The 18,212-nt window shown below is 40.2% G+C and overlaps 2 protein-coding genes across 6 annotated transcripts in view; one reads left to right on the top strand and one right to left on the bottom strand.

The window, feature by feature from the left end:
* Positions 1 to 6,398: 6,398 nt before the first annotated feature.
* On the bottom strand, positions 6,399 to 11,767 carry LOC118389290 (apolipoprotein L4-like). The gene is made up of 3 exons (XM_035779191.2): positions 9,732 to 11,767; positions 9,452 to 9,550; positions 6,399 to 9,307 (listed from the first exon to the last, which is right to left on the bottom strand). Exons 1-3 carry the CDS (start codon positions 10,025 to 10,027, stop codon positions 8,287 to 8,289), a joined length of 1,416 nt encoding a protein of 471 aa, XP_035635084.1. The 5' UTR covers positions 10,028 to 11,767; the 3' UTR covers positions 6,399 to 8,286.
* An 890-nt stretch (positions 11,768 to 12,657) lies between these two features.
* Positions 12,658 to 18,212, top strand: part of myom2a (myomesin 2a) — a 29,166-nt gene continuing 23,611 nt past the window's right edge. For 4 of the 5 annotated variants that reach the window (XM_035779186.2, XM_035779184.2, XM_035779183.2 and 1 more), the window contains exons 1-6: positions 12,658 to 12,808; positions 14,025 to 14,151; positions 15,400 to 15,495; positions 16,118 to 16,253; positions 16,482 to 16,636; positions 17,819 to 17,911. In XM_035779186.2, the coding sequence (XP_035635079.2) occupies positions 14,048 to 14,151; positions 15,400 to 15,495; positions 16,118 to 16,253; positions 16,482 to 16,636; positions 17,819 to 17,911 (584 nt within the window). In that variant the 5' untranslated portion in view covers positions 12,658 to 12,808; positions 14,025 to 14,047. The remainder of the gene's footprint in view (positions 12,809 to 14,024; positions 14,152 to 15,399; positions 15,496 to 16,117; positions 16,254 to 16,481; positions 16,637 to 17,818; positions 17,912 to 18,212) is intronic. The other variant, XM_035779185.2, reaches the window with a different exon arrangement.

Raw genomic sequence — 18,212 nt, 5'->3', positions numbered from 1 at the left:
TCTTTCTGTCTTGAAATGTCACTAAAATGTACATTTCTCAAAATATTACAGCTGCTTATGACAGTCACCTTTCTTTTGTCTTTTGACCTTCAAGTTTGAACCACAAGAAAATGCCCCATCAATGGTATAAAACACAAGGACTGAAACACTGTATCAATTTCTGATGATCTGATGCAACAAAACTCAACATTACTATACCTGGTCTTGAAGGTGTTAAATATCCCCCTTCTCTTCAGTCCCCAGTACGTCAACCTCACGCTTCACGTAAACCGAACCATCTCGGCTGACTCAATGACGCGTGGCGCTTCTGACGTCTTTTTCCCTCAACTCTATAGTGAATTAGGACCTCCCCCTCATTCTCCCCTCCTCCCTCCCTACTGCTTTCCCTCTATCCCCCTTGAAGAAGGGTTTTCCATCTCTCTGTTCTGTCCTCCAAAGGAGCAGCTTGAGAGAGAGAAGAGTGTGCTTTGTGTTTGGTTGACCTGTCGCTCTTCACTCCAAAAAGACTGGTGCCATCATGGCCGCTCCAAGGTGACCTTGTCTCTGGCTTCACTGTGAGAGGCCACAGAGACAGAATAATAAATGGATACTATTGACACAGAACTACACTATACAGTCACCTCAAATTATTTGCAGCCTTGATAAAGTTGAGCAAAAAATACTGTATATAACAAGGTTATTATAGTTTTGTGTTTTTAAATCGTTTTTTATTTTTATTGGTTTTAATATTATTTGAAATTCAGTTTATTTTCAGTTAGTTTTAAGATTCACTTTACTCGTTTTTATTTAGTTTTAGTTTTAGTGTTAGGGACAGAAAGTAGCCTATATGTGGGAGGCTAGGAGCCATTTATGTGTTGTATAGTTTATGTGTATTTGGGATGTCACTTCTTGTCACTGGGGGCAGTAATGCATAAGGTCAGGTTATAGATTAGGTTAGGTTAAAAGGTAGACTCCGTGAGATGACACGAGATGACGTAGATGCACAAAGTTAACAGTAGTAGTGGGTCAATTTCCACAACGATCAGAAGCGTTGAAGTGTGAGGCTAAACTTTTCTGTTGTTGTGGTACTGTAGCTACCCTCATTGTAGCAGCGTGAATTGTACCCGTGCACATGCGCAAATACTCTGTGGGACTCAGTGAGCGCAAAGTCTTGCATCATGCTTGTCTCAATGTCAAACTTGTCAAGTCGATGTCCAGCGTTGGTCACCGCCTTTCAAAGTGTGTTGCATTCTTTGGATAAAAATTGTCTGACTGGCACCTTTGTAGCACATGGGGATGTGTAAAACATACTCCTCAGCCTGAAGTGTCTCCACTTACGCCAGCGAATAGCTAGCTATGTGACCAAAGACATGACTGAAACAGGAACCAATTTTTATGGGATGTATCTGTACAGGGGATATATACAAATAAATGTGTGCAAAAAAAGGCAATGTGTGCAAAAAATTGCTAAAGACACAAATACACCACTTACCACAATTACCAACAATTGGAACAGTGGTAAACTTGCCTGGTATTGGACACAAGTGTATCTTGTCCCTACGCACAAAGAAGAACCCAAAGGCCAAAGTTGGAGAATAACAGAACTTGGTGGCATCTTCGGGTCTCCAAATCTACAATGACATGCCACCTCCATGCCAATTGGTTCTTTGGAAGGGTTGCCAGAAAAAAACTTTGAGAGCGACAATCAAATGTAAATGCCTGGAGTTTTCTAAACGGCCTTGGTCCTTGGATTGGAACCAGTGTTATGTTCTGATGACACGAAAATAGAGCTCTTTGGCCACGCAAACCAGTGGTGGCTTTTGCATCGAAAGAAGGATGCACATGCGGAACATAACCTCATATCTACTGTAAAATATGGTGGTGGATCTTTATTATGGGACTGTTTTGCTTCCACTAAACTCTACCAAGTACCAGGACATTTTTGCCCAAAACCTGGCTGCCTCTGCCAGGAGGCTGAGATGTGGCCGCAAGTGGATCTTCCAGCAAGACAATAACCACACGCACACATCAGAATCCCCAAATAAATAGTAAATTGACCACAAAATCTACATTTTCTAATGACCAATTCAGTTTCCGGTCTTAAACCACATTGAAAACCTGTGGTTTATATTGAAGAGAGCAGTCCATAAGCACAGACTGAAGGATATCAAGGATGTGGAAAGATTTTGTATGGATCCCTCCCAATGTCTTCCCCAAACTCATAAAACATTTTAGAAAAAGGCTCAGTGTCGTTATCCTCTAAAGGGTGCCGGAGTTTTGAAAACGAGTGCCAATAATTTTGACACCTATCTTTTGGAGTTTTTTTAATACATTTGCCTGGTATTGAACGCAAGTGTATCTTGTTCCCACACATAGTGAGGAAGATGGCTTGGCCACTCCAAGGGCCGAAGTTGGAAAATTACAGAACTTGGTCTCCAAATCTACAATTATTGGGGGCTCCCGTGTGGCACCGTGGTCTAAGGCACTGCATCTTAGTGCTAGAGGCATCACTACAGACACTGGTTTGATTCCAGGCTGTATCACAACCGGCCGTGATTGGGAGTCCCATAGGGCGGCGCACAATTGGTCCATCATCGTCCGGGTTAGGGTATACCGTCATTGTAAATAAGAATTTGTTCTTAACTGACTTGCCTAGTTAAATAAAGGTTAAATAAAATAAAACATTTGACACCATATCCTACAATTCTATAGGTTAGTCTTATTTATAGTCACCTCCAAAAATGTTTTGACACCTATATTTTTGAGAATAAAATGTATTACTTGTTAAAAATGTATTTCTCTTTGCAATTGTATTAGTATAAAATATAATTAGCAATTTTTTAAGGGTGCCACAAATGTTGGAGTTAACTGTAATTCTGTGCATTTGATGTCCACTCTCCAAATTGGAATGATAGGCACATTTCCAATATATAGATGTATTGAATATCAATGTCTTGAATCTATTGAGTTGTAATAGAATCGACTAAAACCTTGTATTCAGACTGATCCAAATGTCAACCCCAGTAAGAACTGAACTGAATATAGCAGCATCCCAATGTGGAGGCCCCTGAAACTTCCCTGCTCATCATATTATTATGCTCCAATAATCTCCTTTCTTCCTCATACAAGTGCTCTGTGTGCTGGTGCCCACCAAATAGACAATGGAATCCAGCTGAGAAGGGGTCAATAATATGACACTCACACGGACGCAGGCACGCACACACATGAGCACATACACACACACAACAGATAGCACCCCAATTCTGAGTTAATGCCATCATACCTCTTGGTTCTTTGTTTATTTATTTTGTTTTTAGCCAACACCACATTCCTGTGTGCAATGGATTAAAACCAATCTCAGGGAGACAATTACAGATACGGTAATTCACAATTATTTTATAAAGAAATTGTTTTATCATGCACTTGAACTCAATATGGATATTTACACATTACTTAACTAGAAAAGAATGCACTTTTATCAGCACATATCTTCTCTGCCATGAATAAAACTCAATAACAGCAAGACTTGTCATGTAAGTATTCAAAAAGACACTAGAGGGCAGTACATACCTAATATAATTCAGGAGATTCAGACATGGAATTACCATGCTGAATTTACTGTGTATTAGATTTGATCAACAATATAATGGGGATGAAACTCTTTTGAAACAAATTGTTACACTACATCAACATTAGAATACAGTGACAAGTTCTAGAATCTGGCCTAGAACAGCCACATTCAATTAGTACAACTAGTATTGTCACAGATACAGTGCCTTCAGAAAGTATTCACACCCCTTGACCTATTCCACTTTGTGTTACATCGTGGATTCAAAATTGATTAAGTATTTGTTTTTACCTATCTACACACAATATCTACACACAATAACCCAAAATGTGTACAAATTATTTACACCTTTATTGAAAATTAAGTGCAGAAATATCTCATTTACATAAGTATTCACACACCTGAGTCACTACTTTGTAGAACATCTTTGGTGGCGATTACAACTTTAAGTTGTCTTGGGTATGTATGCATCAGCCTTGCACATTTGGATTTGAGAATTTTGCCGATTCTTCCTTCCAAGCTCTGTTAAATTAGATGGGGAGTGACAGTGAACAGCAATCTTCAAGTCTTTCCACAGATGTCCAATGGTATTCAAGTGTTGTAAATAATTTAAACTGATTTCCACTTGCGCATTTCCCAATCCCATTCTCTCACACAGTTTCTCAGAGATGTGTATGTAATTTTCCAGGTGCTCGTACGGCACCTCCACATTGAGGAGGCATGGGGAAAAGAAGGCTGAAGCGTCCCTCTTAAAGTGGATAAGGAGAGGACAGGCCATTCTAGCGGAGGTGATGACAGCTCGGACACTTGCTTGTTCCCTCCCCTGAGGCAGAGGACACAACCGGTTTTCATCAGCAAATACAAACAGAGAGGTGACCACCAGCCTCTCCACAGCATCCATGAAGCAGTCCAGCCTCTCCAGTACCCTTGAGAGTGTCCTTCAGTACAGCTTCCAGCTCCTTCTCCAGCTCCTTATGCCTATTGTCTGCAGTTACCTGGGTCAGACACTTGTTTGTGAACTCTTGAAATGCCTTATCCTTAGAGTTAATGACTTTATCAACGTTGGGGTCGATTCTTTCTGCCTTGTCCTTGATGTTCTTCATCTTGGAATGTTCATCCTTTCTCTGCAGGATCCACCTTGGATGCCTGTCACAGAATTTCTCCACTGTGTGGATGTAGCTGAGGGTGTCTGAGATGTATTGGTCAATTAACTCTCTAATTTTCTCTCTGTAAGAACATAGGATCTTACTCAATTACCCCTTATGTTTGACCTCAAAAGAACTGGCAACAGTATTGAAAATATATGCAGTTCTGAAATATAAATAGCTCCTTACCGCATCTTTGATCTCTTGCCGGTCTTGTCATCTATCTGTGGATATACTAGTCAATTTTATACTTCCTCTGAAGTTTTGAAGAGCAATGCTCAAAACCCACAAAATATTATCCAAACGACCCTTTAAAAAAACGAATGGCCCCGCTTTATTTGAAGTGCATCTTATTAAGGCTTCATAAAGCATTCAAATATGCTTCAAAGCACTAAATAAATGGGTCACAAATCATCTAGAACCGTATTTCATGCTCTATAAAGGATTAATAAATGTGAACAAATAAATGTATGGTTATGTCACACAGTTATGCCACATTATGAACCTTTATAGAGCATGGTGTACGGTTATAGATACTTTGTGAAGCATCTATTTAGTGCTTATGAAGCCTTTATAAAGGTTTTATTAGATGCACTTCAAATAAAGCGGGGTCACCAAACAAACATACCTTAATGCACTGACGCTTGTAGATAGATGTCAGCCAGGCTTAGGCTACCAATCGAACATTTTATGAGAATTATAAACTTTAATTAAAGTCCAAAGAAAATATTACAATACAAATTAAGGGCTTTGGGTGATGAGTTGTGTCCCATCTGCCAAAATTTGACAAATTATGTTTTTTGTGCTGGCTTGTACTTCCTTTACAGTAAACCATGTGATTTCCCTCCCTTCTATGCTCTCCATCATTAACCCTAACTAGCTGACAAGGTAAAAATCTGTCGTTATGACCCTGAGCAAGGCAGTTAACCCACTGTTCCCCGGGCACCGAAGACATACATGTCGATTATGGCACCTCTGATTCAGAGGGGTTGGGTTAAATGCGGAGACACAATGCAATTGAATACATTAATTTGGACAACTGACTAGGTTTCCCCCTTTCCCTTAGTAGTTGGCTCTGGTACTTATGTTAATTACCATGCCACATATTGCTGTCCATTGGTCTTTCATTGAAAAGCAAACATTTTACAAATTAAGAAACTAGTTCATTATTTTTACAAACTAAAAAACACCATCAGAGTGCAAATACCCAGGTGTTTCTGTCATACTTTGAGAGCACTTTAGGACTTTACAAAGTTTGACACCGGTAGTGGTGTAGAGACTTGGTATATTAAAATACAGCTTTGTAGTGCCATCATCTGAGTAATACTTTTCTTTAGCTTTGTCTTTACTCTGGTAGATTGTAAATGACTGTTTTATATTACTGTTTAATATCATGAAATCCTCTTAGTATGAATATATTGTTTTTATGTCCTTAGAGACTGAAAGTATTAGGTTCAAGCTCTTTGTCTATTTGAAGAGTGTAAATGTGTACTCCCAATAACTCAAGGCCTCTCTTGACTGATGAGAAGTCCTGTAATATGCACAGAGTAGCATGGAGAAATCTTGGGTGATGGAAAAGTACTCATGTACATCGTTGTGGAAGGGAGGGGGTGAGAGCTAAGGGTGTAAGTGGACACTGCCCTGTATTGAATGTACGTATTCAGCTGGACATCTTCCCTGATTAAATATTTGAGACGTCACTTGGAGTTTGTATGATAAATATGTTTATTGTATATTGAGAAATTCATCTTATCAACAACTTTAAAATTATGTTCTGGAAAAACTGGAACATAATATAAAATTGGCTTTTAGGATGGGATAATATTATATTAAATCTGGATTTACTACATTTTATTCCCGTTTCTGTCGCCACTGTTGTGATTTAAAAGGGATTAAATTGTTGATTGGTTCAAGAATAGGCATAAATTACATTCTCAGATATAATCATTATTTGTTGTCTTGTCATACAAATCTATAAGCGGAGGAAGGTTTAATACTGTACTGTAATGTAAGGCCAGTTGTTTTAGACCCAGCTCTGTAATTACACCTGTAACATACACATACTGACCAGTTTTTAGGTACACCGAGGTTCACGAAAAAAAGATTGTGCCTACAGAGAGTAACTCATGTGGCCGTGGCTTGCTATATAATGTAAGACAGGCATTTAGGCATTCAGTTACTGTTTGATTGATCATTAGAAATGGTAAAACAAGTGACCTAAGTGACTTTGAGTGCAGGCACGCCAGATCGAGTATTTCAGAAATGGTCGCCCTTCTCTGCTTTTCAATCAAGACAGTGTCTAGGGTTTACTGAGAATGGTGCGACAAAAAAAAACATCCAGTCTGCGCCAGTCCTGTGGGCGAAAACAGCTTGAATCGTGCAAGCTAACAGGCTGGCCACAAACAGGCAAATAACGGCGCAGTGGGTGTGCAGAACAGCATCTTGGGACTCACAACTCATCGATCCTTGTCAAAAAGCACTTAGGCTATGAAAAATGACACCATATTGAAAAGATCGATCTGGTTAATAGATTTCTGCACAAGTTAATTTGCTAAATCATAGCAGATGTATTACAGCTATTTTACCGTTGTCATATTATAAAGTTGTAGGGCTACATTAATCTTCTGTAAGCGGTGAGAGTATCACTGTTTCTGAAAATCTATGTAGTTCTGCAGTTGAACTCTGTATGGATATTTAAACATTGCTAAGTTAGAAAATAATGCACTTTTATCTGCACATATCTTAACTGAAGTGGGTAACAATCAAGACATGTCACATGAGTAAAAGACACTGAAAGACACTAGAGGGCAGGGCAGTACATGCCTATACAATTCAGAAATAGAATAACCATGTTGAAATAACTGTAGGCCTATTAGATTTTCACAATAATATAATGTGGATGTAATTATTTTTAAACTATTTTTAAATTGTTACACTACATCAATGTACAGTGTGACAAGTTCTAGAATCTGACGTAGAACAGCTACGCTCAGTTGGTACATCTACTTATGTTGCTGAAAGATAGTGAGTCTTTATTTGACATGTCAGAGAGGCATGTTTCTTCTATATAATACATTTAGAATATTTAGATCTGACTATTGGACAACATGAACACCGCCCAGATAAAGGGGTGGTTTGAATAAAAATTGTAATAATCTTAAATACATTTAATAAAAAAATATGTTCTCTTCTATTCTCTATTCTCAAGTCCAATAAACTTTAAAACCATGCACAGTAATAATATGGTAATAATATGGTTCCCAATCAGAGACAACGATAATCACCTGACTCTGATTGAGAACCGCCTCAGGCAGCCATAGACTACGTAGACACCCCACAAACCCCTAAGACAAAAACACACCACAATAACCCATGTCACACCCTAGCCTGACCAAACAAATAAAGAAAACACAAAATACTAAGACCAAGACGTGACATTGAGTATTTTTGCTAATACATGTACATAATATCATTCAACATCTGCTGTGTACAGTATGTGACATGTTTAAGGGCAAATCAATTTAACAACTTTTGTACCCTTTTCTATCTTCTCCTTAGGCTGCCCCAGGAGTCTCGTCTCCTCCATAGGGTTCCTCAGGAGTCTCGTCTCCTCCATAAGCTGCACCAGAGTTTCAAATCATCCTCAGGCTGCTCCATGAGTCTCATCTGCACAAGCGGCTCTAGACTTTCAAACTCCTTCACAAGGTAAAAGGGTTTCTCCAGGATTCGCTGACTCTTTCTGAACCTCCAGATGCCTCGGCACAGTGAGTCATGGATCCTCTGACATGAGTCGATCTCTGTGCGCCACAGTGCTGCTCTGGCTCGGATGAGCTGGGATCTCTTGCTCTTGCTGCCTTTGGCAAGGCTGACACTGTCTTTACAGATAGTGATGATATCCAGGCCAATGAATAGGGCATTTGAGGCCACGGCGCATCGCCTTAATGTCCTAGAGAGGGCGAGTGGAGTGCCTTGGGCCAACATCCCAATGTCAGGTAAATCTGCAGCAAATGTTTTGCCCTCTTGGAGTCCCAACTTGCCTGCACCCATAACCATGCCTTTTCCCATTAAGGCCTCTATTGCAGAGGTATTTTTTACTATGCCATTGATCTTCTTTCCTAAACTCGCACCACCTTTGCCTATATTCTTCCCAACCACTAATGCCACCACCTTCGGCTCCAAAGGGCAAATGTTGCTGGCCACCTTCTCCAGACTACCATGGAGTCTTTGCATGTCCTCCATGAAACATTGAAAGATTGTATTGGCTTTCTTGTTTTGGTAGCTTTTAAATGCCACCTTTGTAACACCAGTGGTTAGACTGTTGACCCCACTGGTCACACCCATTCCAATCACTGCGATGGTGAGTCCCAGTGACAGCCCAGCAGTAACAGGGGCAAGACAAAGGCCTGTTATGGTCAGAGCACCTCTGGTCGCCCCCACTGCACTGCCTGCCACACTGGAGATATAACCCCCTTTCTTCATCTTATCTAGTTTGCCAGCTCTCCTTTCCAGCTCTTTTATAAAGTCCAGCATTCTGGAGTGGCACTGACTGAACAGACCAATGAAGCGCAGGGCAGACTCCTGGAACAGGAACGTCAGTCTGAGGTGCTGGTCCACCCTAGCAGGAGGAACATATTCCACTTTTTCATCAGAGACATTGAAACATGTTGCTGGAATTGATGAATGATCAGAAATGTGTACCCTCAGTGTTAGTAAGCTAGTATTTGCAAATGTAACATAAAACAAAACTGGAAAGGTTTACCTGATATCACTCAAATAGCGCAAATGGTTAAACACGGTCTGCATGGACTTTTCATTTACTTCAGGGCTTGTGTCAATCATCAAGTTGTCATTCTTCTCTCTGCAATTTTTTTTATAATAAACAACATAAATAACTTTTCAGCTAGAACAAAAGTTGCTATAATGTTACATAATAATATAAAGTATCTTACTGGTATGTCTGAAACCATACAGCGAGAAAAAAAGGATAGATCATTTGATTTGAATATTGTGTTTAATAATTTAAACTGATTTCCACTTACGTTTTTCCCAATCCCATTCTCTCACCAAGCTGCTCAGAGATGTGCATGTAATTTTCCAAGTACACGTGCAGCACCTCCACATTGAGGAGGCATGGGGAAAAGAAGGCTGAAGCGTCCCTCTTAAAGTGGATGAGGAGAGGACAGGCCATTCTAGCGGAGGTGATGACAGCTCGGACACTTGCTTGTTCCCTCCCCTGAGGCAGAGGACACAACCGGTTTTCATCAGCAAATACAAACAGAGGTGACCACCAGCCTCTCCACAGCATCCATGAAGCAGTCCAGCTACTCCAGCCCATTGAGAGTGTCCTTCAGTACAGCTTCCAGCTCCTTCTCCAGCTCCTTAAGCCTACGGTTTGCAGTCACCTGGGTCAGATAGTCTTTCGTGAACTCTCCTAATGCCTTGGTCTTGTCTTCTGCATTCAAGACATTTCCTTGATGTTCTTCATCTTGGATTGTTCCTCCTTTCTCTGCAGGATCCACCTTGGATGCCTGTCACAGAATTCCTTCACTGTGTGGACATAGCTGAGGGTGTCTGAGATGTATTGGCCCAATAACTCTCTCATTTCCTCTGAGAAATTAGAAGATGCAGTTTAGAAAGGCTTTCTGTCTCAAAGTTCTTTACAGGGTCTCTATTGAAGATAAGTACAGTAAAACTACTTTACTAATCACCAACTACACAGATCTGGTCCCAGAAGATCAATGATCAAGAAATATATACCTTAATGCACTGAATCTTGCAGATGGATTTCAGTCAACTTAGGCTACCCATTTAAAATGAAACAATACAAATGAGTCTGAGATGTGTTCCACCTGCATTCCTTTTCATATCCCTCAAACCAATGTTTCTTACTACCAAGACTTTGTGATCTTCAGCCATTTGGATTTTGCTCCCTACTAAGGCACGGTGGCTCGGGTCAAATGTCAGCCAATAGGGATGCTGTTGAGAGCCGGGGTCGAGGTGCTCAGATGCTATTAGCTACCACAAGCAATAGTAATTGTGTTTTAATTGTTATTATGTTAATACAAATATTTCTAGCAGTGTACTTTAAAGCTAGAATCCTTATTTGCTACATACATTTTTGGACTTATAAATTAATGATATAAACCCATTGATTCTTCAAGAATACAATTTATACACTGATTATACTAAACATTAAAAACACCTGCTCTTTCCATGACATCGCCTGAACAGGTGAATCCAGGTGAAAGCTATGATCCCTTATTAATGTCACTTGTTAAATCCACTTCGATTAGTATAGATAAAGGGGAGGAGACAGGTTAGAGAAGGATTTTTAAGCCTTGCGACAATTGAGATATGGATTGTGTATGTGTGCCATTCTGAGAGTGAAAGGGCAAAAAATGTAAGTGCATTTGAACTGAGTATGGTAATAGGTGCTAGGGGCACCGTTTTGTGTCAAGAACTGCAACGCTGATAATTTTTTCACGCTCAACAGCTTCACATGCGTATCAAGAATGGTCCACCACCCAAAGGACATCCAGCCAACTTGACACAACCGTCGGAAGAATTGGAGTCAACTCAGTACTAGGAAGGTGTTCCTGATGTTTGGTATACTCAGTGTTATAAGCCTGATGAGCTTTGATTAACTGTTGTACCCCATCAAAACCCCAAATATTATCTTGTTTTATGCCAATGTTTGTAAACAACATAATGTAAAACACTTTACAGCCTCAAAACATGGTTATAACTATTATTTATATATCATGTATGGTCAGTAATTTGAGTGGTTACATTTCTCCAGGCCCAACCTTCAGCTTTTGCCAAAACAGGCAGGGCAACCGCTTTGTTATTGTTACAATTAAGGATTCTATCTTCAAATCATGACAACTAACATTGTTCAGATAAATTCAAAGTGTCCTATTCAGGTCTCAGCTCAGGTGTCAAATCATGACATTGTATATTATGAAATGTAGCTTTTTAAGGAACATTCTGATCTACAGTTTATTGTATAGCGGTTGATTTCCATCATGATCTGGGTAATTGTTCAATGTGCTGCAGACCCAGATTAAGTATATTAATTTACTAATAAAGCACTTTCAAATGAGATCTCCCTTGACAATGCTTTTTAGTCCAGGAGTAGGCTTGTCCCATAATTCACTGCACTTGCACTATAACTTTAACTCTAAAATCCATCAAAAAGTTGGCAACTCCTGGGTTTATAAAACACTTCTGAAAATCGCACCATATTGAAAATGACTAGATTTTGCACATGGGCGCTTGAAAGTTTATCTGCTAAGTCATATCAGATGTAATTCCAGCTATTTTATTTCAGCATTTTCAAAATAGAAAGATGTCGATCAAAATAGTTGTAGGGCTATAGTAGTCCACTTACTGTAAACGGTGAGGGTATCACTGTTTCTGAACTTAATCTCTGGTTAAAAATAGCTGCTGGCAAGTGTTTGGTCCTGGGTGGGAGGCAATCTTGAGAACCCTAAAAAGGTCTCATAAGTTTAACAGTGTTAATACCACACGGAATAAATCACGTCAAATTCAACTACTGTCGCAGATAATGACAGTTAAGGGTGTCAGTTTGTAGAGAGAAAATCATTAGGAAATTGGTCAAACTAATTGAAGTGGGAGTGAGCAATTCTTAGTGGGAGTGAGAAAATCACCTTCAAGAGAGCTCTCCATTCGATTTATAAATTCGGTAGTCATCTCGAAAACAAAAAATAAGGCTAAAACACATTTTTATATGCCTATTAAATTATTAACAAAATAAAAAATCACGAATCTTTTTCTAGGAAGAACAGTCTATCCAACAAATAACCTGTTGAAAAATCCTACAATAATATAGACGAAACTGAAGCAAATATTTGTGTTAATTATTTGACAGTTTCAACAGCCACCTGCCCACGTCAACTTTGACTGAAAGTGTTGAATGGGTCAGAAAATGTTGGTAAACGCTATATATAGTCACAAGTGCACCCATACATGGGGTGGTCGGGGAAAGCCATTCCTTGAGTGAGAGGGTAATATTTTTGTTACCATCATCAGCAAGTGCCTCCCAAGCGGAATCAGGCTCGTCTGCTACCGCTTTGCGCTGTTTTAATCTCAAGGGGTGAGTCGCGTTTCTTTCTGTTATTTTTTACATAATTACATTGAGCGGGTCGATATAAATCCGACATTTCTATTTCAGGGGAACCTTATATTTCCAGTTCATTAACGTTGATAATGGTCATATATTGGGTCATACATGTAAACTAAGTGAAAGAGTGACCGATGTACATGTCTGGAGTTGTTTTGGGGATTGATAATTTGTCTCCAGTGAGGGAAAAAGGGTTGTGTTGGAATTTATCTGTAGGCTGTTTCACTGTGCACTAATTGCATGCCTTTTAATGAAGAGGTCGCTGAACCTATTTTCTTGGGTGCATAATTCTGGTTCATAGTAGATGATGTAGGCTACTTAACTAATGATTGTGCATACCTAAGACACATCCTGGAAATATGGATGTATAGGGAGGGTACATAAAAAGTTGAGTATTGAATTTATTTAGGGGCAGTTGAATAATTAATTTATTGATTGATCAGGGTGCTTATGTTAGGCCAATTTATTTTCCAATTCGTATTGTCATACATTCAGCCAAAGGTGCAGACTACTAATTTTCTTCTGTAGCTTTTGACTATATTTCTCCAGTGCATTAGCCTCCAGACTTCTTTCAGCTATTCATAGATAAGCTGTGCTCCCTGTAAGGTGAAACATTTGACCCCTGCTGATATGGTGGTATGTGGAGGCAACATTCATGGCCCCTCTTAAGTCATTTGTGGGATACATATTATAGAACTAGTATGCAAGGCAGAAAATGTGAAAGATACATTCTCTAGCAAAGTATTTTGAGTTTAATGGAGAAATAATAACCATTGCATATCAGTCCTTTGATAGCCATTTTGTGAGGCCTTCAAAGACAGTCTTTAGCCTTCAAAGAAAGCCTGTGTGCCTATAAGTATGCCCACTGTAATTAGGCTATGTTGTCATTAATTATGTGAAAAGTTGATAATAAAAGGGAATATTCATGTCTTGAATTGCCTTCTACATGGATAGGACCAAGGCTTTGCAGATTATCATCAACCGTAGATAGTTGTCAACTATAGTTGACAATAGCAGCGTGAAAGCGCTCAATGGGAAGTCATTATTGTGTCTGATAATGCTAAAACATTGATGTTAATGTTGAAAACCTTATTAACACAGCAAACAATATCCAATGTTCAGTTGCATGTGAAGTAAAGGTAAACAAATCCTTTTCCCTCCTCCAACCCCTACCTGGTATTGTGACCAGGTTTCTTTTGAAGTGTTCCAGCCATGGCTACCAAGGTCATGCATTTTAATCAGAAGAAGCATGTGAGCCACGTCAGCCATCACAGCTCTCACACTACTAAGCATGTTGTCAAGGAGCACTCTTCAAGGTAGGGGATTAGTGTTATTCCTCACATGCAGCACTATAGAAAGCTGTTTTTTTTTGGCAATACAGTAGCTGGAGCACAATAGTGTGGATGTACATAGTGCTGGTGTAGAGGGAATTGAAGTGGACAAGAGATGGTCTCCAACATCGCCCCATGCTGATGCTTTGCGGCTTGCAACAATGGATTTTGCCTTGTTTTAGGGTCGTGGGGTCATAGCAGGCCACTAGATGTTGCTTTAGCGCTCCTTAGTAGCACTGCATCCTAAACCTCAGACCACCACAACCCTTTGGTGGTTGCGCCATCCGCTGTGCTTCAAACTGCAATTCCAAGGATATAGGAGTCTGTGGTGTGCTGAAGTGGGGGCGGGCAAATGGAGCTATACCCAATGAAGCCACAAACTGCAAGCAGAAGCCAAAGTGTTGGGACCTATTGACCGGGTCATAACAAGCCGTGAAGTTGATGTTGTTATGCAACCCATGTCTTATGTCATAGAGTATTGTGCATGCCACTGCTTCACTGTGCCTGAAACATATGCTGAACCCTGTTCTAGACCCCAACCCATCAAGAAAAAACTTTCCAGTTTCTGGACTCTATACTAGTTATATTTGATAAGAAATTAAAGGGCAATTCTGTAACCTTTCAATCTCATATTCATCATATCCAGCACCAAACCAGTGTCCATATATGTGAAAACAGCACATTTCTATGATCTGTGGTTAAAAAGACAAGAAGAAAGGTACAAAAAATAATGGTTCTCTGTGACATCACATGGTAGGATTCAAAGTAAAAAAACGGGGATTTTCTAAACCTGCAACGAGTTTCTAGCCCAAGAAATGGTATTTTCTTGTTCCACATGTCACTACGAGTAGCATAGTGTTTGAAAATCCCTGTTTTTAAAATGTTTGACTTTGATGATATCATCGGGTAGACATTTTTCACTTTATATTTTTTTCTACATAACAGAAATGCGCCGTTTTCACATATGTTGACACTAGTATTGTGCTGGAGATATTGAAAATGTTGAAAAGTCAACTTTTGTCAAATACCAATGATCTCACTATCTAGGTGAAAACCACTAAATTAATTTCTTTATTAGCTCTTATGTCCCTTTTGGTTTTTGATATGAAATATTTTCTGCAATTGTTTTTACATTTTAAAATCACAGTACCACCACAACAGTGCTGGCACTAAGTGTTTGTTTATCTTCCTGTCTACCTGTTCTAATGACTAACAACTGCTCTCTCTCCACAGGAAATCAAGCTCTAAGTCTGTGAACCAGGTGCAGCACACCCACGCCACAGAGGCTATGGCTGAACCAGCCTATACAGTGCCGGCGTTCAGGCAGAGGTGGGTCCAATAGGACAGTGTCTCACAGCTACATTGGCCCAGTACAGAACAACCCCTAGCTCTTACCCCTAGACACTTGTGTAGATCTGAAAGGATTAGATAGGTGTAAGCAATTTGGTGAAATCTACACCCAACTAAGATTGAACTACTACCATACCTATTAAATTCTTTCAGGTTTACATAAAGTGCAGATGGGAAGGGGCTAGGGGTTGTTTCTGGACAGGGCCGATATGGCATGCTGTTTTAGGTGTAAGGGAATATGAACCACAGTCAGAGCTGACAGCAGGCAAAAACTACCAGGAGCTACCACGGTGACTGAAAAACACAGCAAATATACCAAATTGTGTCCTGGTACATGTGTTGTGTTTCATTATACAGTGGGATCATCAACTAGATTCAGCTGCGGGCCGATTTTCATACAATGGGCTGGTTCTCCAAAACAAGCCCCCAGTTGTGGAACCCTGTTATACAGGATGTGTTGGTTAGATGTTAATAAAGGACCTATCTGACCTAACACTGGACAATATGTTGAAGTGTTAATCTGTTGTTGTTTTTTATTAAACACTGTATATTGTACTGGTATATCAATTCTTATATTTCCTGCTGTGTAATATGTATGTAGGAGCGCCGATGAGATAGAGGAGTACCAGCGAGTGTCTAGTCATGTTGGGAAAGGACTCGCTTCAATTCAGAAGGAGCTCCACAGGATGAAAGTGGCCACAAAGACCCAAGTGGAGAATATTGCGTTAACGAGAGAGGTAATACACTGGATTGTGGAAGGATCATGTTATATACAGTGCTGCTGACAACGGATCATATATCAGATACCCTGTAGTTTGCAAATACCACAGTTAACAGATATGTAATATTTGATAGCTTTTTGCCTATAGTTTCTATTATCCTATTTCTACCTGTACTAACCTTATCACTGCTGGAGGAAAGGTTCCCCCACATTTGCTAATGCAACCTATACGGTCTCTCCTCAGGTGCAGGAGATGATGCACAAGAAGATGACGTTGAGTACGGAGACGGACAAGGCCCCTGACTTCATGGTGGCTCTGAGGCCCCACACCGTATGGGAGAAGACTCCTGTCAAGCTGTTCTGCACCGTGGACGGTCACCCCAGGCCTATTGTCAAATGGTTAGAAGTGCTCGCCTCTTATTGAACCACTGTTCTACTTCATTATGTATCTGTTACCATATTGTGTCTGCATCTGGTAACTACTATGATTAGCCATGTAGTCTTTGAGATGTGACATGTTTTACCAACAACTTAGCAACTGCTTAATTTATAGACAGACAGTTTAGTGACATTTACCTACGATGGATTAGAATGCACTTTTAATGAGCATTTACCTGCAGTTGTGGTTGTAAACTGGTTATAATTACATTTCAACCAGATTTTCCTCTGGGACAGTACTTGGCTGGCCTTCATTATGGTGTCTATTGGAGCTTTTTAGTGAGGTTTCCTCACTTTATGGGTCTCATTAGCACCATGGTAATGATCACATTAGCACCAATTACACCGTCCAGTAGCCAGCACCTTGGTCTTGTCTAATGCTATAAATGTCTCTGCCCATTTCACTGTTTATTAGAGGGACTTCACAGATATTTAGGCTATATTTTGTTTATGTTTCCTGTCATCGACCTCCCGAGTGGCGCAGTGGTCTAAGGCACTGCATCGCAGTGCTAGCTGTGCCATTAGAGATTCTGTGCCACTAGAGATTCTGGGTTCGAGTCCAGGCTCTGTCGCAGCCGGCCGCGACCGGGAGACCCTTGGGCCGGCGCACAATTGGCCCAGCGTCGTCCAGGTTAGGGGAGGGTTTGGCCGCCAGGGATGTCCTTGTCCCATCGTGCACTAGTGACTCCTGTGGCGGGCAGGGGCAGTGCACGCTGACACGGTCACCAGGTGTACGGTGTTTCCTCCGACACATTGGTGCGGCTGGCTTCCGAGTTAAGTGGGCATTGTGTCAAGAAGCAGTGCGGCTTAGTTGGGTTGTGTTTCGGAGGACACACGGCTCTCTACCTTCGCCTCTCCCGAGTCCGTACAGGAGAGGCAGCGATGAGAGAAGACTAACTACCAATTGGATACCATGAGAAAAATGTATTTAAATGTTTCCTGTCAACACGGTCTCATTAGAAATGTTCAAAATAGTGATGTTTAACCATTGAAGTTATGTCAAATATGTGAACATATTAGTTAAGTCAATATTATGCCATATTAGTTATATGTCACATATTAAAAACATGTAATTACAGAGAATTCCATCAATACTGAGGTGTAAAAGAACACACTTACTATCTTGATGCCTTGTATTTTCAGGTATAAGGGAGGAAAACCTGTTGACCCACTGAGTGCCCCAGGAAAGTACAAGATGGAGAGCAAGTATGGAGTACACAGTCTGATTATTAGCAGGTACTGTACCTCACTCTAATTCACTGTCTCTTTTCATGTTAATTGGTTTAATTTGACCAAGGTCAAGTTCGGGTTCATTTCAACTTGATTAAGGACATTAACCGAAATTCAATTCATTTCAAATCATTATTACACATTAAATTGCGTTTCATTTCTTGAACTTACTGACGTCAAATGAAATTGTCACTTGCCTTGTTCTACTCTATGAACAGGTGTTGTTTTTCCACTTGTTGTCAGGCAGTACCCATTGTCCCCCTTTGGTTGTTCCCTGTTGCCAGTGGAAGTGAATGGCAACCCAGTG

This window comes from Oncorhynchus keta, chromosome 10, assembly GCF_023373465.1.
Source record: "Oncorhynchus keta strain PuntledgeMale-10-30-2019 chromosome 10, Oket_V2, whole genome shotgun sequence".
NCBI lineage: Eukaryota > Metazoa > Chordata > Actinopteri > Salmoniformes > Salmonidae > Oncorhynchus > Oncorhynchus keta.
The sequence above is the reverse complement of the archived record's forward strand: the minus strand, read 5'-3'. Positions and strand labels throughout refer to the sequence as shown.